Source organism: Helicoverpa armigera, chromosome 18 (genome assembly GCF_030705265.1).
Source record: "Helicoverpa armigera isolate CAAS_96S chromosome 18, ASM3070526v1, whole genome shotgun sequence".
Lineage (NCBI taxonomy): Eukaryota > Metazoa > Arthropoda > Insecta > Lepidoptera > Noctuidae > Helicoverpa > Helicoverpa armigera.
In genome coordinates, this window is record NC_087137.1 from 4,097,614 (window position 1) to 4,119,795 (window position 22,182).

Below are 22,182 nucleotides of genomic sequence, written 5' to 3' on the forward strand. Positions count from 1 at the left end.
CATAAACCATTTTGTATCGACTCGTCCATCTAACAAATTCCCTTAATCCATTGTTCGATTCTCGGGGACGAATGCTATTAGTATTGAAGACACATAGATCGCAATCTAGTGGGCACTTTGGTACACAGTGCCTGTGTTAATAGTCTATCGATTGGCACCAGTGTACATCGTCTATCGAGAGTGAAACTTGACACACATTCTTTTAACGTGTTTCTGTGGTTTATTGACACAAATGGCGAAGAACCGCGTAAGTGCTTCCTGTTTATGTGTATTTTTATTCTGAAGATTTTTTTTGTTACTATGACTGTAAACAGAACTAAAAATAATTCCGATTCTATTTTTAAGAATCTCAAGTTTATAATGTGTGAACTGTGTGCTCTTCCTCTTTTCGTCTAAATTAATAATGGTGGTGGTTACACAGCTCAAAGACGTCTTACACATTTTTAAGAGTTAATTTTAATTAGTAATAAGAGGAAATAAAATAGTAGGCAAGAAGTCTTCTTTCTAATCAGTCTGAAGTGAACATTGAAGGGCAAAGGATGATGATGATTAAAGTAATAATTAATTATCCGCAATTACGATAATTACGAATTTTGTTCGATAATATCCAACAGTCAACATATATCCTTTGAATGATTTCCAACTTCCATATTTTTATCTACTTGAATCTTTCCTTCTATCAAAAACTTTGCATACCTATGTACATGCAATTTTTGCACCTTTTTTGTTAGTATTTTTTTTTCAAATGTACATAAGATAAAAAGATGAGTTCCAAGGCCTTGACCGACAAACCCTTCGACTCTATCGGTCAACGCTTTCTTCTAAGATGTAAACTTTCACAAAATAGTCGCACATTATTTACATATCATTAACAAACGTGTAAGTACAACACTAGACATGGAAATACCCATTATGTAATTTCAAAATTAGAAAAATGTGCGACGATTACCTATTACCTAAAACTGTGTTGTGCCTTGACTCTCAATGTTGACCATAAGTAACCTAGAAATGCTTGTATGCACTTATTTGATCGTCACACGGTTAGGAAAAGCGGTGGATTTACCGTTATCGGAGAAAGCCGCAGAGTAGAGCAGCGCAGTCAGTGGTCGGCCGGCGCACGCGCATCCACGCACGCAGCGCGGGAATTTTGTGTTCGCATTTTAAATTGTGTTTTGTAGATTCTGTGGATTTTATATTAAAAAGGTATGGTGTTTTATTTATTTTTGTTTTTATTGTGAGTAAATTGTTTGTGCATTATTTTTGCTTGAGTTAACTATCGTATGTACCTAATATTTATTGATGTAGAGTGGACCGAAATAAAGTAAAGCAACTAATACGTTTTGAATAAAAGAATAAGCTATAAAAATTAATAATCAATTAGGACCTACTTTACGCCCCTGGATAAAAAGTCCCCTTTAATTTATTAATCCCTCGGGCCCATACCAAATTCCCTCTAAATATTTATACTGACAAAATTAAAAAATACTTAAACAAAATTCATATTCGCATTACAATGATGGACTAAATATTTATCAAAGAAATCGTTTAACAGTCTTCTATGCTAATGTCTAGAAATCCAGTGCCGCTAATATCCCTAGAGTAATTAGGTATCGCTCAACGTTAATACAAACATCTCGATATCGACAAAAAGATGTAAACAGAAACTTGATGGCTCGAGGTACCTAGTTACAGCACTAGACAACACCATAATCGTAAGGTGTTCTAGTATTTAATGTCACTTACAAACGATAGTGGTAGAATTCATGCGGAAATAATGTTGTTTTTAACACTAATAAGTTTACTAAAACGATTCAGCATTTTTGTCATAAATAAATACCTAAGAGTTGTTTTTAACAGCGGTAGTTATTTGTTTTTTTTTTTAAATATATCATATTTTATGTGTATTATTTAACTGCTACTTAATCTAAGCTACATTACATTACACTTATACACAGTGAGTACCTAGCAGGCCTCCTTTTAGAAAATACTAAACTGAAACTCCAACTTAATTAAGAATAAACAACAACATGTTGCCCACTAAGATCTTTCAAGCATAAAATATAACATATTGAAATAGCTGTAGCTAAACATATCTCTATATGAACAAACAGAAAGTCTGTAGCGTGCTTCATACCAATATTAATAAATAAACTTAGCAATGTGTTAGCGAAACAACTTTCTTAAATCTAAGTATCTACTTTCTCAACGCACCTAGTTCTTATTTGTTTATTTGATAAAGGTCAGATTTTTTATAGTATACAAAAAATCTGACCTTTATCAAAGCTTTAAGTCTTCATCGTAATTTTAAGTTAGGTCTCTAATTGATTTCTGATTCATCGGAGAACCTACTTTCGAACTCAAACGGAACTTTCAATCAGTCAAAGCTCATTCAAAAAGCTTTCTTTTGATCACTAACTTCCTATTAAAAAAAATACTAGATCAGCTTATCTACCTGCCTACAAAAAAAATACTACAAGTATTTACAAATTAATTACTTAAACGGGATACTTTTTTAGTTTTGGTATTGATATAAGTTCTTTATTACTATATCCGACATCGGAATTGTTTTAGGTACTACTAACAACCTAAGTACCCACCAAACAGCCAACCTAGATCTTTTACATTAATAAAACATGGTATCAGGTTGTTATTCAATCCGCGTAGCAAACCACTTCTCGCTTGCCAAGATCATTCACGGCCTAATAAGCTTTACAATTATCTAGGGACTTTATTGCAATAAAGGAATCCACAAAGTGAAGTAAACTAGAGAAACAAAAACATTAAAACTCAACTTCTTTCAAGCGGCTAGCATGTTTACCCCAAAACTTGTTTTGGATGGTCGATTTTACGAGCACACATTTCTACGAGCAAATAAAAATTTAATTGAGTGAAACCAATCCAATATTTGGATTCTACAGCTACTTTGCCTTTTATGCTTTACGTTAACGTTACGTGCCGTGTGTTAGTACCAGTTAACTTTTTTTTCAACTTAAAAATCTATCTTTATTCCATTCGTTTTGACGTGCAACATTGATATTTAGACGCGCAACTTATGTTGCACCATCATAATGGCATCACTCCTTACATACAACAGTCTTGACTCTTCACAACGCTCGAGTGGAAACTTTTTAAAGTTTATGTACTCTCCCTTGACCCCAGGAGAACTGCAATAGGTAGCCACTCATAAATCCTATGAAGTAATTGAGATGGCCTTAACAAATTGTAAAATGTATTTTTAAGTGCAATGTAATTCTCTAATCTATTTTAAGCTCCGATTTTCAGAAGGTCGATGAACGTAACCAGTTTTAAACGTTGCTCTTGGCTGCATAAATAGGTACTTTGCTGTTGTGCCTAAATGCTAATGAGGCCCTATAAAGTGTATCCAACACAATAAACCATTGCACAAACGACGATAAAGCTCATTACGCATGTCCCCAATGACAGCCATCGTCCCCAACGGGTGTTATAGAAATCTGTCAATTACTCGAAGCACTGCAGCGCTGCGCCGGCGCACAAACCGCAAAAGAAGCAGTACCTACCTCTATCCGCTCACTGTAATGACGGGGAATTAGCTTTGCGAAACTTTAAAGAAATTATCCGTCTGCTGTGGCGTGCGTTCTTTGAGCCATTATAATAATAGCTGAGATATAAGATTGTAGTAAGTTGCAAGCCTCTTCATGCAGAAAGTTATGCGACTTCTTATTCTTAGAAACATTTTACGGTCGTATACCTACATTACATTTTACTAGTTTTACGATAGAATACATAGTATTTAAATGCATAAATCTACTGCAATTACAACTTTACCTTAAAATTTCTTATCACGTATATCTAGGTAAATGCAACAAGATCAGTACGATTAACCGCAAGAGCATCCAATCGAATCTAAATATCACAAAGTAAATTGCTATATTGCAACTAGAAGTCTGAACTCGATCAGAATAACAATCTTGCTTAGGTAATTTAATTAATATAATATAATGTATCTCGCGAGGGATGGGCTATATGAGCATATAGGCTAGCTGAATACTAATAAATATTGAACAGGATAATATTGAAATACTTTACCGATTTTATTTAAATGTATTTATTGCAACACAATAGCCAATCATCAGGGACTACAATACCTTTGCAATGAATATAAATAGCTTCAAATTTGGCCCCGTGAGTGCTAATAGACATTATTGCACAAAGCTACATCCGTCGTTACCACCCAAGTAGTTGTTCAAATTGATTCGGTATTTCGTCCCAATGAAATGAAAATACAAGTCAGCAAAAATGCATAGGTAGGTATGCAATTAATATAGCTAAACATAACCCATCTTGACAGTCGGGTAAAAAAGATCATAGCCTCGACTCGGACTGCAAATGACTGTCGTCTATGTAGGTACTCGGTAATTTAAACCCTAGATTAGAATCAAGGGCGAGTGAATGTTACTATGTTGTCGTATATCAGTAGCAGGACGGGGCTTCGATCTTTAGGTCGGTATTATGGTAATAAAGCAGCACCTGTAGGTCCTAGAGAGATACAGAAACATCTCGCTAAATTGTGAGTTTGTGAGATAGATGGGTGAAGTAAATTTAAATGAGCCTCTCACTGATCAGGTGTTTTCAAAAGGTTCATGTTCCTTCTCCATTCTCTCTTTCATCTTTCGAATAATTCCGACGTCAATTCAAAAGGTTTGTCGTATCATAGTGTTCTCACAACTCTTACTTATCTTGTTACAGGACCTCAAAATGTTGGAGGGAACGAAGATCAACTCTCCGTCACAAATGGCGAGCGTTTTCGATATCGCCAAGGACACAGTTCTATTCCTCGTGTTATCCTGCTACTATATAATGGAATCCATGTTTTGGACCCTCGTTCCCAACGCTATAAGACCTATGAAGAGCCTCAGAGGTGACGTGGTGTTAGTCACAGGCGGTGGCGGCGGTGTTGGTCGCCAATTGGCCATAAAGTTGGCCAGGCTTGGCGCCAAGGTCGTCGTTTGGGACATAAGCAAAGAAGGTTAGTTCGCTAGGCAATTTAGCCTCCTTTTAAGGTACGGTAGGTCGGCTGACAACCTTAGACTCGTTTCGTGTAAGGTGTAGCCCGGTGATTGGGTTTACTTTACGATTATTGGTTTGGTAAATCCATTGGGTAGGATATCAACTGAGTCGAAATGCTGTTATTTATTAAACAAGGTGGCTTAAAAATGTTACACACGAGTCATTCATGATAGTTGAGTAAAGTATTACCTGAGCACTTTCACTAATTTTATTACAGGCAGACGAAACTAGTAGACTTTATTCTGATATTACTTAACTGGTCGTAAACACAATAAAGGTATAAATCAATTAAAAATATTGAATTAAAATTCGCAGGTTTGCAAAAGACGTGCGCGGCGGTTATCGACGAAGGCTACGAAATCGCGAGCTACGTCGTAGACCTAGCTGATCGTAGCGCCGTCTACGCCGCCGCCGAAAAAGTTAAGAAAGAGGTAACTATTCATCAGTGTTTTTATTTTCAATTTTAACATAATGTAATTTTATAGTATATATTATGTCATGTCTGTCATTTTCTGATACATTTTTCGCTTATTTGATTGCAGGTTGGCAAAGTAGATGTACTGATCAACAATGCAGGCACAGTGTTCGGAGAGACATTGCTGGATTTGTCTGACTCAGCCATAGAAACCACATACAAAGTCAACATACTATCACACTATTGGGTAATTATTTTACTTAATTATTCTACCAGCTACGACTGCTACGAGTATTTTTGATTGAAGTCTAGTAGTCGAAGTAGTAGTTACCTGGATTCTTAGAAACTCGTAAAAAAGTCGCTAGTCGTAGATTACCTTTTTTTTACTTAATAATGATACGAAGTGTCACGACGGGTGTACCATTTTTGTACAATAGACACGTAGATACATTGCGTGTACCGTGATTTAGCTGAAATATCTGTCATATTATGATGATACTGAGGAGTTATTAACGTAGCAGTGTTATACCTACATTCCAGACGGTGAAAGCCTTCCTCCCCGACATGATCAGCTCTGGCAAGGGGCACATCGTGACGGTGGGCTCAGTAGCCGGCCTGCTGGGCACCTACCGCTGCACAGACTACAGCGCCACCAAGTTCGCGACCGTCGGCTTCCACGAGAGCCTGTTCACTGAGTTGAGGGTATGTTTTTTTCGTAAGATTTCATAAGGTTAACTCATCTCAGCCTATCGCAGTCCACTGCTGGACATAGGCCTCTCCAAATGCACGCCACTGCGATAGGCTGATGATGATGATGATGATGAAACTCATCTCAATGTAACAATAGGGCCTCTTTCTTTTTGTCGTCTTTTTGCGCCCGACACTGCGTCACATATTTTTGGCACCCAACAGCAAAGACTACAATGTATACCTACACTTAGCCCAACAGTACGTGTCTATCAAGACATTCTGTCTAGTTATCCCATGAGGAAATATTACTTGTTTGTTGTATGATACGAAAACTATTACAGCTACTATCTAAGGTTTGATTGAATGCACACAGAAAATTAATTGACATCTCCATTTGCAAAAGTAATGTGACAAATACTGGGATTTGTCCACTATCATCAGCATCAAATTCAAGGCCAACTTTGTTTTCCATATCCTGATTCCACATTTTATTTCCCCAGGCTCACGGCCACAACACGATCCATGCGACACTAGTGTGCCCGTACTACATAAACACTGGCATGTTCGACGGCGTCACCCCGCGGCTCATGCCTATGCTGGAGCCCGACTACGTGGCAGAAACCATGATCGACTCCATCAGGAAGAACGAGGTGAACTGCGTGATGCCAGGATCTGTGCGATACCTTCTGCCTCTTAAGTGGTTAGTATAAAATATTATAGGGTAAGGTATGGGATTTTTATATAGGTATTTTATATTCGGAGTAGAAAAAGGGCGAATTATGCTGTTTTTTTTAATCTCATCTCTCAAGAAAACGGGTTCGCCATACTTGTAAATGATTATACATGCACATTGTCTTTATACGCGTAAGCTCAGGAGCGCCGTGACAGCCGAATCACCGAGTCATACAAATGTGCCCGTACAAGTGTAGCTCACTCATTTTCGTCAAATAAAACATCTATGTACAGTCAACTTCAGGTCAGTGGTAACAGTTTTATAGGAAAATCGTACTTATTACTATTGAGTTAAGGTGCATGACAGTTACCACTGACGTGCGGTCTACCGTACCTATTGTATGTATAACAAAATGTATGTATATATGAACCTACTTACTATTAGGACTTATGAAACATTTTCTCATGGAACTGTGTTCTATTATTTCAGCCTACTCCCCGCGAAAATGTGCTGGGACCTGATGCACCGAGTCATGAAGGGGCCACAGTCTATGATGGAATTCAAGGGAAAGCCTAAAGCCGTATCCAGCTAGAACTGTACTTGTAGTTGCTCAATTTACTCTGTAAATAACGCTTACTACTTACTTTTGTCGCTCCCTTGTCGATAGAGAGGACTGTATAGTTGAGATTAATTTATAAGACTGGATTTGCGTTCAGTAGTATTTAAGATAAGGTTTTTAGTAATAAAGAAAGTTTTAAACATATAAATATTTTATTGTTTTTTTTTCATTTAAAAAAACAATGATTCACGAATATCACAAACATAAATTGTGTATTGGTAGACTTAGATGGTATGACACACAATCAGAAGAGATCGTAGAAGTAATCGAGGCCTTGCCCCAGTTCCCAGATGGCTATCCCAGTGCCGTACTCCCGCGCCATCTCCAGACGCTTCTGTATCGAGTATAACGTGGGATAGAATATCTTCTTTGTACCCTGTGATGTCCTAAAAGAAGAACAAAAAACTTATAAACAGGTACTTTAAATTTTTTAACATTATATGAAATGCACATAAGGAGAGCGAATTGGCCACCTCACACTCGTAAAAAAGTAACTGAGCTAAGGCAATCGTTAGCAATCAGCAACTGGTGATCGATAATACGCAGCTATAAAAAAGTGACTAATCACAGCGAGTTTCAATTTTACTATTTGAAATTGAAGGGTACTCAAACTGAGTTTCTGATAATGTGAAAACGGTAACGATAAATGTGTATAGAAATAAAATATCTTGACTTAGCGCACGAGGTTGTCGCCATGTGGGATGTCGACACGGCTGTTATTGTGCCGATTGTCATTACGGCCAATGGTCTAATAGCCAAGAGCCTCGACCAACACCTCAGGAGGCTTTCGCTGGGCGGCTGGATCAAGGGATTGATTCAGAAGGCAGTACTCCTTGATACGGCGCGTATTGTGAGGAGGTTTCTGTCTCTGGGACCCTAACCACCGGTACCTTGGACCCTGTGCCCGATATCGGTGGCCATCTATTTTTTATATTTTTAAATGTTTTTTTATTTTATTTTTATAATCTAATATTTAAAAATATAAACAATATGTTGAAAGTTAAATAAATGCACTAATGTGTATAGAAATTGGTAAATTGACAAATATTCGCACTGTGCCAGACTGCTGCACTATAGGTCATAATGTTGGACAGAAAACCACATTGGACTATATTTACGCCTCTCACATCAAATGTCAGTAATAAGTAGTCTTACTTGAATACAAAGCTTTTATACAATCTAAAACTACCATAAAGAAGTGGTTTGACACTTAATATTTACCTGATCTCCACATAATTCTCCGCTGTATTATTATTGTAGGACAATGCTTGGTTACTCTTAGCATTTTTCAGCAACTCTATGTATTCTGTGCCAACAATGGGCCCGCCACCATTGGCAGTATATGAGTTACCATAAAAGTTCAGTCCAATTAAGATCTTGGACCTCTTTGATGGATTCTCATCATTGTCTATGAGTTTTTCTATGCACAGCCTTACCCAATACAGTGGTGCATTAGGACCTGAAAATAAGGAATAAAGGGCTTTAAAGCAATGATTGTATTTGTAAAAAATGATCACCAAGAAATTATTTTTACATTAGTTGGAGCCTGAAAAATTCTGTAAATAGAACTTTGATAAGATCATAATTAATCCATTTACTCTTTTCTCAACAATTACCCTCGACTCATGCACTTATACATAAGTAGGTATACATTATAAAGAGCTCAAATTATGCTAGTAGTACTTAGCATGATGCAAACATTCTCCCATAAATATGTTAACCTGAGATTCTTGAGTTACTTCCAAAAGTTTTTAGGATTACTATAACTTGCCTGGCTTCTGAGGAGTTGAGAAATCATAAGTCATAACAGACACAGCTTCCACATAGGGATAGATATCATTAAAAGCCTGTATGAAGAACTCATCGGCAGGATACCCTCGGTAGGGTGGGTAGACTAGAATTAGACTAAGATCCTCTTCACTCATCTCTAAACCTGAAATAAAAAGAAATATTTCAAGAAAACATAACATAAACAAAAGCAAAATTCTATAATCTAAATATATAAAACTCAAAGGTGACTGACTGACTGACTGACATAGTGATCTATCAACGCACAGCTGAAACCACTGGACGGATCGGGCTGAAATTTGGCATGCAGGTAGATGTTATGACGTAGGCATCCGCTAAGAAAGGATTTTGATCAATTCTACCCCCAAGGGGATAAAATAGGGGATGAAAGTTTGCATGAAACTTTGTCAATTTTAAACCGATCGGACTGAGACTTTGCATGCATAAAGCTACTATGGCGTAGGCAACTCTTAAGAAAGGATTTTGATAAATTCCATCCCTAAGGGGATAAAATAGGGGATGAAAGTTTGTATACATCTTCTTAGATTTGTACACGCTAATCTTCCGAACTACTGAACGGATTTCAATGATTTTTTCTTTGTTGTATCAGTATTAAGCCTGGTCAACATATAGGCTATAATTTATCTTCGAAACTTGAAGACCTGATGCAGAACTCCAACAGACCAACAAAACTATAAGAGATACAAAAATGGTGCCATGGCAAAAATTGTTTCATGTGATGAGCATTTTCAGCTGAGATAATAAATTTTAAGATCTGGAACACCTGATGTGGAACCCCAAGAGCCCAGCTTCTCTATACCATATACAGGTATGACGTTTTAGCAAAAGTTGTTCAATTTGATAAGCACTTTCTATTGACTTACACAAATTGAAGATCTAAAACACCTGATGTGGAACTCCAGGGGCCCAGCTAGACTATAGCATATAGAGGTATGACGTTTTAGAAAAAGTTGTTCAATCTGATAAGCACTCTCTGTTGACTTATAAAAATTGAACCACACCTACACCTGATGTGGAACTCCAGGAGCCCAGCTAGAACCATGACGGGGGTAGGTCTCACGCCTCTGGTTTGGCTTGGCCGTCCAGAGTGGAGTCGCTAGAGCAGGATTAGTAGCCCTGCTCGGAGGGTAGGTGCCTCATGGTAAGCACAGGGAGCGCGTAATCTGCGTTTAAAGTCCACCGAGGATCCTCACCCTTCAGCTCATACTTGAGAGATTGGTTCTCTACCCACTAAACCACCATGACTTCCACTAAGTCACCACGACTTTGTCATCTATTTAATGTTTTTTTACGTAATAATACTTGTGTAATATTTTTGCCACACACAAATGCGGACTAATTAGAAGCACTACTTTTATCCCTATGGTCACGTCTATTGCGGTTCAGTTCTCAGCGTTTTGTTTAATCTGCTGTGCTTTTGCTGTTAAAGTACAAAAATTAAGTATATAGAACGTTTCTCTTCGGTCCCTTAAAATTCAATATCAGACTATTCAGATCTTTGATTTTGCTGACCCCGTAGTCGCTGGCATAAGGGACAGGATCCGCGTACGAAGTCGCGGGCAGAAGCTAGTGTTTTATATATTTCTAGGTGTAGACAATATTTCTCTATTAATTCATTTATAATGTGTAGATAGAACTTGAATAAGACAAAGTCAGCAATATTGCACCAAGTGATCCTTAAGAGTCCAGTATAACAGTAAAAAATTAGTACCCCTTACCAAACTGTTGTATAAACTTGACAGACTTATCAACATATTTCCCAATCTGTGACAGTACTTCCAGAACCACGCCGTCAAACTTCCACTGCTTGCAGGCTTTTTTCACCTCATCGATAAGAGCTTTCTGCTCTGTGAGAGATGAGGGCTCCATGAAGAACGCTTTCAGATCCGATGGCTGCCAATTTTCAAAGAGTATTCTTGGCAATACTGGAATATAAAAAGAAAAATAATGAATAGTGAAACCGCTTTGATTTGGTAGCAGTTTTTAAGTCTGGCATGAAAAGCAACAAAAGGACAAATAGTATGACAAAGAAAAGTAGAGAGAGAACAATTTTAGCCATGTTTAAAAATTACGTGAAGAAATATCAATACAATAAAATTATACACACATTTTAAATTAGTAGTCAAGCCTTTCTGTTTGACAGACTTCATCCAGGCATGGTCAACATCATGAAGGCCCGATATGATGTAAATGTTGGGCGACTGACGCCTGATTTGCAGCCAAACTGGAGACACATAGTTGAACTTGGGAGCCCAAGTCTTGGCGACATCATAGCCTTTGTTATTCCACTGTAAAATAGTAGCAATGCTGTTGTTTATTATATATTACTAAATAAGCATATGACATAATATAACTCAAAGAATATACCACACACTGAAGTAACTTCGGTCAGTGGGTCGTCTTAGGGATTGATATACTTACGGGAGTAACGTAACCCAAAACAGTGTTCCTGAAGTTGCGCGAATTTACGTCCTGGTGATAGGTGGCATGATATTTTATTATATCTTTCACTAAAGGCGTTTCATTCACTAATTTGCGATCTAAAACATTATTCTTCCTAGCACCTTCCTGCGGTTTTACTCCCTTTTGTCCCTTCTTATCAGAGGGTGGCGATAATGTAGCCAGACAGACATTTAAAAGAAATATTATCTGCAATACTGTTTTAATACATCTCATTTTTCCTATTTAGATCACGGTTGAAGTAATTTTAACATATAATTCAGAGGAAATTGTAATTTACCACTTTTCACAACAATACATTCGCCGGCTGAAGTTTAGAGTTGTCAAATACCATTGAATGTTGTTATCGATTTTTTCTTTTTGACGTCTCTGCTGACAACGCATAGAGTTCCGAAACAAAAAAACTTACTTGTAGGCACGTCACTAATTACCTTAGAGCATTTAACCAGCTGGATCCGCCATGAGCACAAATCTCCTTGCGAAAAAGCGAATTTACGCGCATTAATTAAGTTGACATACTTTGTCACCTGACAAAGTATGTCAACAAAAGCATATAAACTTGTACGACGCACTTGTACGTACAAATATGAACGGCATGCGCTCTTGTACTTTTGGGGGATGCGAAGGCACGACAATGGGTTAAAATCTGTTCAATATAGGTATCGATAATTGCACAATTATGTGATTTAACTTACAAATGTTCGCATCCCTACTCATGACAACAGCCCACAGATAAAATAACAAAGACGTGGTCTTATCCACAGATAATTTAATCATGCTGACGAACAGTCAAGGAGAATGAATTTGACTTGTTCGCAATAATAAAGCCTGACTATTGACTTCAAAGCACGACCCATCAGCCAAAATTCACAGTGTCACAATCTCCACAAGATGCTCTACGTGAAACCAACCAGGAATACAAAGTTTCTCAAATATGTTTTTGAATAGTCACAAAGTTACGGAGAACTTGCCCGTAGGCAGCTAATTCCTAAAATAAAAAATTAATACCTCTAAAATAACAAATCTTTTTAATTCATTACGACTGTTTGTTAACTAGTTGCCAACAGGCGGTCCCATGGTGTAATGGTTAGCACTTTGGACTCTGAATCCAACGATCCGAGTTCAAATCTCGGTGGGACCTATTTTTGTTTTCGAGCTTTAGCTGTAACTGTATTTTAACATATCTAATTCAAAACCGTAACCGACGAGAAGATCGAAATACTACGAATACTTACCTAACTACCAAGTCAGAGTCAAAATGTATTCAAATAATTACGGTAGTGTTTAATAACCCAAGCTAAGTGTTAAATGACCCCATTTTCACGTCGCGTCAGTTCCTGTATGCTATTTTCGGGATAATCGGACTTAGTTGTATCGGCTGCTGTGCTCCGTTTCACAGGTTCGATTCCCATACGGAACATCTATAATTTTTCCGGGTCTGGATGCTATGTGCATGCAGTAGGTATGCATGTGTGTGATACACAGTACGGGAGCAAAACCTAGCACGTATTGATTTTTACACTTCTAAGATTTTTTTTATTTATATCACCAGACAGAAGTAATGAAAATATAAAGAGCTTTGGTCCATATTTTGGACAGACAAAGTAGAAAAACATGTTTGACGGACATACCCACAAAAAGTTGTTTTATTTTCCTTTCTTTTTTGCAACGCTCAGTTCTGCGTCTACAAAAGAAAGTAAGCAATGTTCTCGAGTGACGATGTATCAGTTGTTGATAACTCACTGACTCAGTGCTTCCTCGGACACCGGGCTTACAACATGGCTCGACTCACGCCACAGCTTTCACGACTAATCATAACTTTCGTCGTTACTTATTTGTTCTTAGGTAAAGTTAACGTTTGCCGTTCAGTGCGCTATCTACTCAAATGTCATCTTATCAAAAAAAAGTTTTTATTGAAAATATGGTAATGTTACAGGAGTGCATGGAAAACATAGGAGCAAAAGAAGTTTAACGGATGTTAAGTGCCTTGAAAATGGAAGGTTTTACAGGTAAGCTTTGTGCTAGAATTTCAAACTTCGATCGCTTTTTTAAATATTTTGATTTACTGAATGCAAATGCGCCTACTCCATTAACTCTTACCTAGTCTAGCCAAGCTGAGCTAAATCCTATTCTACAAAAAGAATCCACGAAATAAATATTCGTTTATACATATAAGTACATACTATAAAACTCGAACGCGGGGTAGATGACACCAGTTTGTTTGTCTGTAGCGGCAAAAGAATAGGTACCTACCTGTGAAAACAGTCTAAATAACACAGTTCATGAGATACAACCTGGGACTTCATACATAGCTAGACAAGCAATAGTACTTATTCCATTTAACAGTCTCCGGACTGTCTTTTCAGTTAGTTAATTGTGATTTTTTTGCCTACCGTACCAAGAAGCTCTTGGAAAATTAGCTAACAATTGTAAGACGATATCTACTAATGGAAGCGGCCCTTATTTCTGTTTGTTCTTCTAATCTAAATGTCGTAAAATAAGCAAACCTGTTTATATTATTGTTATGTAGTCAAGTTATGGGTCCTATAACTTTGTGACCATAAGCGAAAAATTAAAAGCGAAAGTTTGGTTCGAAATGTTGCCACAAAAGTCTAAATGTAAAAAGATCTCGCTCGATATGTTATGGGTGGGGAACAAAATTGCGTAATTCTGTATGTATTCGAAGCTATTCTTTATAGGTCTCTAAACACCTGTTGGTAAAAACAGGTTTTGTACACGAAATAAACACTAAAGATTTACAATGCAATAAATTGTGTAATCTCATTCACATACATACACCTAAGTAAAAGCTATCGCAAAGAAAAAAATATTCCCAAGTTATGTGATACCGTCTAAGGTGAACTTTTACTTGTGTTCATACATCTTCACTACTATTCGTATCTAAGTAGTAGAGCAATTAAAAAATCTTCCCACGAAAGTCGACAAACGGAGAACACATGATGATCAAGTCACAATGGAAGGTAAATTCATCCATAGGTGACGAGTGACATAACAACGCCATTTAGAAATATGAACACCACTGCTGTGGCGAATAAAATCCCTATCATTGCTAAGATAAGTTGTAAGTCAGTGATTTTGCTTGTATGCAAACCAAACACCACTACGGTATCGATAGGAACTTTGACAACTTTGTCCGGTGGTTTTCCACCAGAACTTCCACCCGGCTTGTCCTCTGTAATCTCATCATTAGTTTTATCTCCTGTTAGCACATTAACTTTGCTCTTGGACACAGTTTTGATGTTTTCAGCCCTTATTCTAAGTTTTTTCATCAATGTAACACAATCCATTTTACACATATTGGCGTCCATTTGTACCCCACCACTGTCCCCAACCTGTGCTTTTGTCCCTTGGGGTTTATTTTCTGTATCATCTTCGGGCGTATTTCCTTCCTCTTTATTTAGATTTTTGTCAGACATACCTATCTAAAAAGCAGAGAAAAGCATAACAATATTGCTGTGAATTTTCGGATCTGTTGAAATGTAATGTCAATGTAGCAATGTTTTGTGATTAGTGTATGAAGATTGTTACAGACGTAACCAAGAAGGATGATAGTAGGTAAGTGCTTAAAGGGCAAAAGGCTTTTTAAAAAAGGATTTTTATCCCCATATTATTAAGCTGACCTATTTTTTTATAGGCGTATCTAGAGAAAATATTTAAGATCGTAGGTACGCTGATATTTAAGATCACACTTGCATTTTGAGACACTCCTATCCTATTCATTTATTTGTCGAGGTTTCCTAAATCTCCATAACAATCATCATCAAAGCAGTTGTACTACATAGAATACATCGTTCATAAACGTACAAAAACTAACTTTGCCCCAAATTTCTTCCGTATCCTCATCGTATCCGACAGGAATTATGTTGTCTCAACACTCGAATGAAACGCAAGTGCAACCAAACATTTGATGTAGAGATATAATACCTATGAGTATTCTAATATTCATATTAGAAGGTTGATGAACTAAACTTCTACTACTTATTTGATCACTTGTGATCCAATTCTCACTAACCTATTTTTCTACTACGTAATTAAATCGTAACACTAGACGATTTATACCGGGGAAACGGATACACTCAACTTTTTATCAGTTCCTAATGAAAATTGCATGATATGCACTGCTTCCTCTTTCTTCCGTAACGAGACTTGGAATATGAAACCTCAATAATGAGCGCGTGTGCGCTGCGTGCAGACATAATATTACAGAAGGATGATTTTTCCGCGATTTTCGTTGCGCGGGCGACGACCCCGGGCGACTTTCGCCGCAACCTTGACTCAGGCCCGTACGCTCGTATCAGCATTACCATTTCCTACTTCGAGTCTCGAGAAATTCACTTTCGCTATGCATTAAATCTGTATGACACACGCCCAAATGAATTATTTATTTGTTTACATCGAATGATGCGCTGTGCTTTGTTAGTATTTTATTTTGATGTTTTTCGTAACTTGTTATCCTTATCCATGTTATTCAGGAACCCAGATAGAGCTGAGGACAAAATGTGGACAATAGATGAGTGCGCTAAATACTACCTCTGTTTGGACGGCGACGTGTTCGAGTTCCATTGCTCGCCCGGCTTGATGTTCGACGTCAACAGGCAGCTGTGTGATATGCAACAGAATGTACACAATTGCGATCTCACTACGGGTTAGTAAATTATCAAATTCTTGAGTTTTCTGCATCCTGATAAACTGCTCCTCACCAGATCTTCACCAGATGTCGCCACAACAATCAAATCAGCCTTTTAAATGGAAACCCAACAAAGAAACATACTTACGTAAATATCTATTAATTGATGTGGAAAATAATGGTACCTAATAAATAAGTAGGTACCTAGCTGTTGGCGCCTCCCGTAGCATTACCTATCTTTGAGAACATGGCGGCTGGTTAGATTTATAGCTATGCATTTAAACACAAGGCGGGAAGAGATAGTCCATTTAGGTAATTGCGAAATAGCCAGGAATGCCGGTCAAACAACTCACCTTTTCAGAAGTACCTACTTCAACCCGCTGCTGGCCTTTTCTTAGGTCTAAACTAGGCAGAATGTTCGTGTGTCCGTGTTCGATAGATGCAGCTATGGATTACCTATAGCTAGTACCTAGTCGTGATGTAAGAAATACGACATTATTATAAAACGCTAAAAATAACGGCAGAGTACGTTTACCCACGCGTGCTAGTAGGTAGTGGTATCCATCAAAGACACACATTATGACAATTAAGCCTTTTTTTTACAATTATGCCAATTTGCCTTTTGGGATTGTTTATTTCAGAAACTAGGATCCCGAAGCCACTCCTAGACATGGCCGACTGTGCCAATGACACACACATTGGCTGTTCAAACGGCGACTGCATTCCCGCCGAATATTTCTGCGACGGTTCCATCGACTGCACGGACGCATCAGATGAAGTAATTACCTGCCTACATCTAAACTGAAACAAACTTAATTTCACAAGTATTCGCTACATTATGACTTGCAAATTGCCACCGTAAGCTGAATCGTTTTCTAATCGCCACCTTAATTCATGCTTTCACAATGGCGTTAATGCCGTGTCATTAATCATAATTCTAGTTTTCTCTCAATTTATGTAATGCTGTTTAGGGCTGGTGCGACGTCAATTATGATCCTAATGCTGCGGAGCCATGTGACCCTACAGTGTGCGTCCTGCCGGATTGCTTTTGCTCGAAGCAAGGCAATGTAATCCCCGGAAACCTTGTTCCCAGTCAGGTAACAGTCCAAATCTTTCTTGAAAAGATAAAATCATCTACCTACATCATTATCAATTATTAAGTAGTTTATTGTATTCACAGACTCCGCAAATGATCACACTAACCTTCGATGGCGCAGTAAACCACGAAAATTGGGATGCTTACACGAAACACATATTTACCCCAGAACGAAAGAACCCTAACGGTTGTCCAATTAAAGCGACATTCTTCGTTTCACATCCGTATACAAATTACAGACACGTACAAAAGCTGTGGAATGACGGCCATGAGATTGCAGTAAACTCAATAACGTAAGTCGTAACGAGTGTCAATAGAAATCTTTAGCACACCTATGTGGCCATGATGTAATAATATATAATGACGGTTCCAAATGTTGTAGTCGTCGCGGTCCGGAAGATTGGTGGTCGAAGAATGCCACCGTTGAAGACTGGTTCGACGAAATGGTTGGTGAAGCGAATATGATTAACAGATTCAGCAGAGTTCATATGGAGGATTTCAGGTACATGCCTAAAAAGCTGTTCAGTAAACATATTTTTTTTCCTGATATAGGAAAAGATTAGAGAAGTTAGGAGCTTCAAGAAGATCTAGATCAGATGTCGAACATAGACATCATTACGTCTATCGGTTACGGATAAATTGCACGTCAGTGTTACTTGCCTCGTTAACGATTACTATACTACCTCGTTGTTACAAATCACCGATAACCATACCAATATGTATTTACTTTTACATTTGACAGGGGCATGAGGGTGCCATTCCTTTCAGTGGGTTGGAACCGACAATTCCTGATGATGCAGGAGTTTGGCTTCGTATACGACGCTACAGTCGTAGCCCCGCTGGCTGATCCTCCATTTTGGCCATACACGCTTGACTACAAGATGCCACATCAATGTACTGGTAAGATTCACGACCTGACGAGAGGACTTAAGGATAAATGTTTCTAGTCCATATCTGATCTAGATTTAAACTTGGTGTTCTCAGATCTAAGTATACGTACATATAGATAGGGTATATCGACAATCGATACCATCCACTGGTGACGGGCCTCGTGGCATAGAATTGCAATTAATGCAGCGGTTGGAAGCCTTTTGCATCGCTAAGGTAGAAGGTGTTTACTTTATGTGTGGAATAAAGATGTTTAGTATGTGCTAATTGCATTTTTAAAACCCACTATTTAACGATCATTCATCTCAGCACCTCGTAACTAGAGCGTGTGAGTGGTTAAGTAAGATGTTATGAGCTGTGATTGTCGATGACGACGGACGCGCACGCGCACCAGACGAGGAGAGATTGCGTTCTGCGCGCTATTGTTTGCGACAGTACGCATAACTACGTGGAATGCGGAATTGCTGTTTTAGGAATCACGTTTCAAGCAAATTAAGCGCTAGTGATGTTCATTTTAATAATATTTAAATTTTTATTAGGCACGGCTCAGTCATCTCAACTAGGCAAGTTAGCAGTAGGCAGGGAATAATAGACAGGCTCATATAAACATATGACCGTCGCAAATGACTACTCTATTCCGACAAACCCATAACATTGTGGTTTGTGGTCACTAAAAACGCACCTATCTGCACAGTCTCTTTCAATTACTTCGGGTACCTAGCCGCAACATTTATAACACCTTTTACTATGGCTGGACGGACATTCATTTCTGTTAGACCGTTTCTCCATTCTTCTTGTCACTGTAGCATTCATTCTCATCTGATTGATTGTTAAAACGCAGGTACACAATGGCCACCTTAATAGTAAACTCGTTGGTAATGCTTCCATTGAATGGAGACTGTCATGCTATCGTGCCCTGTCTAATGACTGCAGCACTAATTATTCCAACAAGACTATTTTAACTGTAGAAATGACAATAGTATCTATAGGGAAACGACTGAACATTCAAACCGCTACAATGTGAACGATCTATATCTTCACGCAAGTTTTTTGCTACGGGGTCGATATATTGACAAGAATCAAGTAGTGGTTTGTATAGGCAGGCGATAATTGGTGTGGGGAACACGAACATGATAATTATGATCATGTTACGGATAATACCGAGATTGGCGATAGGCATTTGTTGAACGCGTTAATAGAAAAGAAAGTTTTGAGCGTTACCAATCTACACCTAAGTAAAATGATAGGTAAACTTGATTTTTATAGTTACCGGCCCGGATATTGAGCTCTCGGCGGAAGAGTGGGGATCGCTTTGCGCACTGTACACATAAGGCAATAAACCAATAAATCGCTTCTGCGCAGGTGAAGGTCAGGGCTCAATATCCGTGCCGATAACTATACGCGCAATGCTTCCATTTCACCTACAGCCTACTTTATAATTTCTTATCTACTCTATCTTAAGAAATTGCAGATACTCGTATCATTGTTGTAGCATATGGCCACTTGGTTTTGACGATTCGATTAAAACCTTCATCTTTATATTTCTAGGCAACAACCAGTACTGCCCAACGCGAAGCTACGCAGGAATATGGGAGATGGTGATCAATCCTCTTTCGAACGGTGACCATACGTGTGCTACACTGGAATATTGCCCATCCACCCTCACTGGTGAAGATGTGTACAACATTTTAGTGAACAACTTCAAACGACACTATCTGAAGAACAGAGCACCATACGGAATTCATTTGAGCTCTACGTGGTTCAAAAATAATGAATATTTACTTGCATTCAAGGTAAATAAGGAAGGACATATCTGTGTATCTAGTATCTATCCATATAGTTAAAATAAATGCGTGATGTTTTTCCAATTTTCCCATATCCTAAAGTTTTCAATGTTTGTTGATAAATTCGGCGTTTATGAACCGATTTTACGATTATTTTTTAGTACCCCATCCATTTTACTGATTTATTGAATTTCTCAAAATAAATGAAATAATTGTAATTTTATATACTTAGCATACTCATTCATCTATATTTTTTTATTTCAGAAATTCTTGAGTGAGTTATTAAAAGTACCAGACGTGTATTTCGTAACATACAAGGAACTGATTGAATGGATTAAAAGGCCCACTCCTGCTATTCAGCTGAAGAAATTCCAGCCTTGGCAGTGCAAGGAGCGTCACTTTGAAGAGTCAGAAATCGCGTGTGTTAAGCCTAACACATGCAAACTATCTTCCAAAGTGTTGGAACATGACAAATACATGATCACATGTACTGAATGTCCAAAGAGCTATCCCTGGATAAGAAACGAATTTGGATTTGATTGATATTCTGCAAAATAAATAATTTATTCATAATTTTACAGTTACCAGCTTAATTGAGAGTTATTTGAGGGGACCTGACTTTTCAGTAATGTTATTTATTTAAGTTTTTTTTATTAAAAATACTGAAATTTTGAGCTTATATTATTAAGCTTTATGACTCTAGCATTCCTAATGTGGATAACGTTATCTCTATAAGAACACAAATATACTTAATCCAACAGTGATATCTTTAAGTTACAATTTATTTATGTGACAGAAATATAAAGTGTATTTGTGCAATAATTTATTAAGTAGTGTAGTGAAATGATCTTTTGTCTTAATAAAAAAGGAATTGTTTTAATATTGTTTACTTAATTTATAATTACACCTTAAACATAAATTGACAAGTTAATTTAAATGTTTTACCCTTCCTGGGTGATGAAAGGGTTAGGTATGGCTTCCATGCCGTCCATGGGACATATTAGAACAACTGAAGTTCCTCGGCAAACCACCAGTCCTAGTGCTCTGGTATCATCCAATAGTTTATACGGGTCATCAGGATCTGTAATGAAAAGATGGTTTAATTTAACAACAGAAGTAACTTAGCTCTTTACTCTGTCAGTGAATCTTAGAAATAAGTTGGTTGGAGTGGAATAAGTTTGATGACTAGTAAACATTACATACTGACGAATGGAAGCCTATAAGATCTATGGTTAATATTGTATACATTTATTATTGCAAGGGTATCTGGTATTAAGGGTGATAACAGGCAACAAAAACTAAGGTCAGAAAAAATAAAAATGATTAAATACCTCTTAGAAATTCTGTAGTATTGTCCAATACAAGATTCAAAAGAGGATCGTATCCCTTCAGAATTCCCGCCGCCTCTCGACCGCCAGCGAATTTTACACGAATGCTCTTCTCTAAGTATTTACTTAAATCTAGGATGGACTCCTTCCTTCTCTTCTCTTTATTGTCTCCCGCACCCTGAGAAGACTGGAATTTCGAAAAATTCAAAACATTACTTAGAGAACTTCACTGCACTGCAACCCATAAGATTATTTCAAGCCAATTAGATAAAAAAAAAACTGTACCTTTCCTTTGTCGCCTCCTTCCTTTGAAGCCATTGTACTATATTTTAGCTAGCCTAATGATGTATTCAAAGTAAATTCTATTATTTCGGTGTTTCAAAACAATACTACATTAAACACAACTTTGAGGTTAGTTGATATACGTTTAGAAATTGCAACTAGTTGCCTCTTTTATTTTGTTATTAATATTTACAATACATATTTACAATAAAAATCAAAAACTATCCTAGTAAAACAAACAACTAAAAAGCGTCAAAAAATTCGTCCCCATCGCTGTCAACTGGGAGCGTGCCCAAGAGGCTGGCAGCATTACCTCGTTGGATCGCCATGCTGATTCTTTGTCCGAGGTAATAGCCAGCCTTCTGGTCACGAGAAGCGTCAACCAGCCGCCTAGAAAGATCTTTAAATAGAATGTGGGCATTCGGACCCCACGACCCGAGG

General features: G+C 37.7%; 4 protein-coding genes and 1 non-coding gene across 6 annotated transcripts; 3 read left to right on the top strand and 2 right to left on the bottom strand.

The window, feature by feature from the left end:
• Window positions 1-111: 111 nt before the first annotated feature.
• On the top strand, window positions 112-7,596 carry LOC110375388 (epidermal retinol dehydrogenase 2). 2 transcript variants are annotated; one of them, XM_021333467.3, is made up of 7 exons: window positions 112-247; window positions 4,729-5,008; window positions 5,365-5,480; window positions 5,592-5,711; window positions 6,005-6,166; window positions 6,655-6,854; window positions 7,317-7,596. In XM_021333467.3, the coding sequence occupies exons 1-7, from the start codon at window positions 233-235 to the stop codon at window positions 7,417-7,419; spliced, it is 996 nt and encodes a 331-aa protein (XP_021189142.3). In that variant the 5' UTR covers window positions 112-232; the 3' UTR covers window positions 7,420-7,596. The 2 variants fall into 2 exon arrangements, with proteins under 2 accessions (XP_021189142.3, XP_021189143.3); XM_021333468.3 differs by lacking the exon at window positions 112-247 and adding an exon at window positions 1,048-1,203.
• On the bottom strand, window positions 7,580-12,067 carry LOC110375387 (chitinase domain-containing protein 1). Its single transcript, XM_021333466.3, has 6 exons — window positions 11,677-12,067; window positions 11,363-11,543; window positions 10,974-11,180; window positions 9,218-9,379; window positions 8,668-8,905; window positions 7,580-7,832 (listed from the first exon to the last, which is right to left on the bottom strand). The coding sequence occupies exons 1-6, from the start codon at window positions 11,929-11,931 to the stop codon at window positions 7,691-7,693; spliced, it is 1,185 nt and encodes a 394-aa protein (XP_021189141.1). The 5' UTR covers window positions 11,932-12,067; the 3' UTR covers window positions 7,580-7,690.
• A 717-nt stretch (window positions 12,068-12,784) lies between these two features.
• Window positions 12,785-12,856, top strand: Trnaq-cug (transfer RNA glutamine (anticodon CUG)). Its single transcript has one exon. It is a non-coding gene; the product is annotated as a tRNA-Gln (tRNA).
• Window positions 12,857-13,413: 557 nt separating this feature from the next.
• Window positions 13,414-20,968, top strand: LOC110375371 (chitin deacetylase 1). Its single transcript, XM_021333452.3, has 10 exons — window positions 13,414-13,560; window positions 13,652-13,724; window positions 16,209-16,381; window positions 17,005-17,141; window positions 17,335-17,460; window positions 17,544-17,752; window positions 17,842-17,961; window positions 18,202-18,359; window positions 19,896-20,140; window positions 20,396-20,968. Exons 1-10 carry the CDS (start codon window positions 13,419-13,421, stop codon window positions 20,672-20,674), a joined length of 1,662 nt encoding a protein of 553 aa, XP_021189127.3. The 5' UTR covers window positions 13,414-13,418; the 3' UTR covers window positions 20,675-20,968.
• A 34-nt stretch (window positions 20,969-21,002) lies between these two features.
• Window positions 21,003-21,904, bottom strand: Lsm7 (Like Sm 7). The gene is made up of 3 exons (XM_021333453.3): window positions 21,745-21,904; window positions 21,463-21,646; window positions 21,003-21,212 (listed from the first exon to the last, which is right to left on the bottom strand). Exons 1-3 carry the CDS (start codon window positions 21,775-21,777, stop codon window positions 21,073-21,075), a joined length of 357 nt encoding a protein of 118 aa, XP_021189128.1. The 5' UTR covers window positions 21,778-21,904; the 3' UTR covers window positions 21,003-21,072.
• Window positions 21,905-22,182: the final 278 nt, after the last annotated feature.

Bases quoted from the DNA above. Each gene is read 5' to 3' on its own strand.
- LOC110375388 (XM_021333467.3), top strand. The intron at 5,009-5,364 runs GTTAGTTCGCTA...TAAAATTCGCAG, and splicing joins TTGGGACATAAGCAAAGAAG to GTTTGCAAAAGACGTGCGCG. The intron at 5,481-5,591 runs GTAACTATTCAT...ATTTGATTGCAG, and splicing joins CCGAAAAAGTTAAGAAAGAG to GTTGGCAAAGTAGATGTACT.
- LOC110375387 (XM_021333466.3), bottom strand. From the start codon at position 11,931: ATGAGATGTATTAAAACAGTATTGCAGATAATATTTCTTTTAAATGTC. The intron at 9,380-10,973 runs GTAAGGGGTACT...TTTTTATTTCAG, and splicing joins CAAGTTTATACAACAGTTTG to GTTTAGAGATGAGTGAAGAG. The intron at 7,833-8,667 runs GTAAATATTAAG...TTCTTCTTTTAG, and splicing joins GAGAATTATGTGGAGATCAG to GACATCACAGGGTACAAAGA.
- LOC110375371 (XM_021333452.3), top strand. From the start codon at position 13,419: ATGTTCTCGAGTGACGATGTATCAGTTGTTGATAACTCACTGACTCAG. The intron at 17,142-17,334 runs GTAATTACCTGC...AATGCTGTTTAG, and splicing joins GCACGGACGCATCAGATGAA to GGCTGGTGCGACGTCAATTA. The intron at 17,461-17,543 runs GTAACAGTCCAA...TTGTATTCACAG, and splicing joins GAAACCTTGTTCCCAGTCAG to ACTCCGCAAATGATCACACT.
- Lsm7 (XM_021333453.3), bottom strand. From the start codon at position 21,777: ATGGCTTCAAAGGAAGGAGGCGACAAAGGAAAG. The intron at 21,647-21,744 runs GTACAGTTTTTT...TCGAAATTCCAG, and splicing joins AAGGAGGCGACAAAGGAAAG to TCTTCTCAGGGTGCGGGAGA. The intron at 21,213-21,462 runs GTATTTAATCAT...TTTTCATTACAG, and splicing joins TACTACAGAATTTCTAAGAG to ATCCTGATGACCCGTATAAA.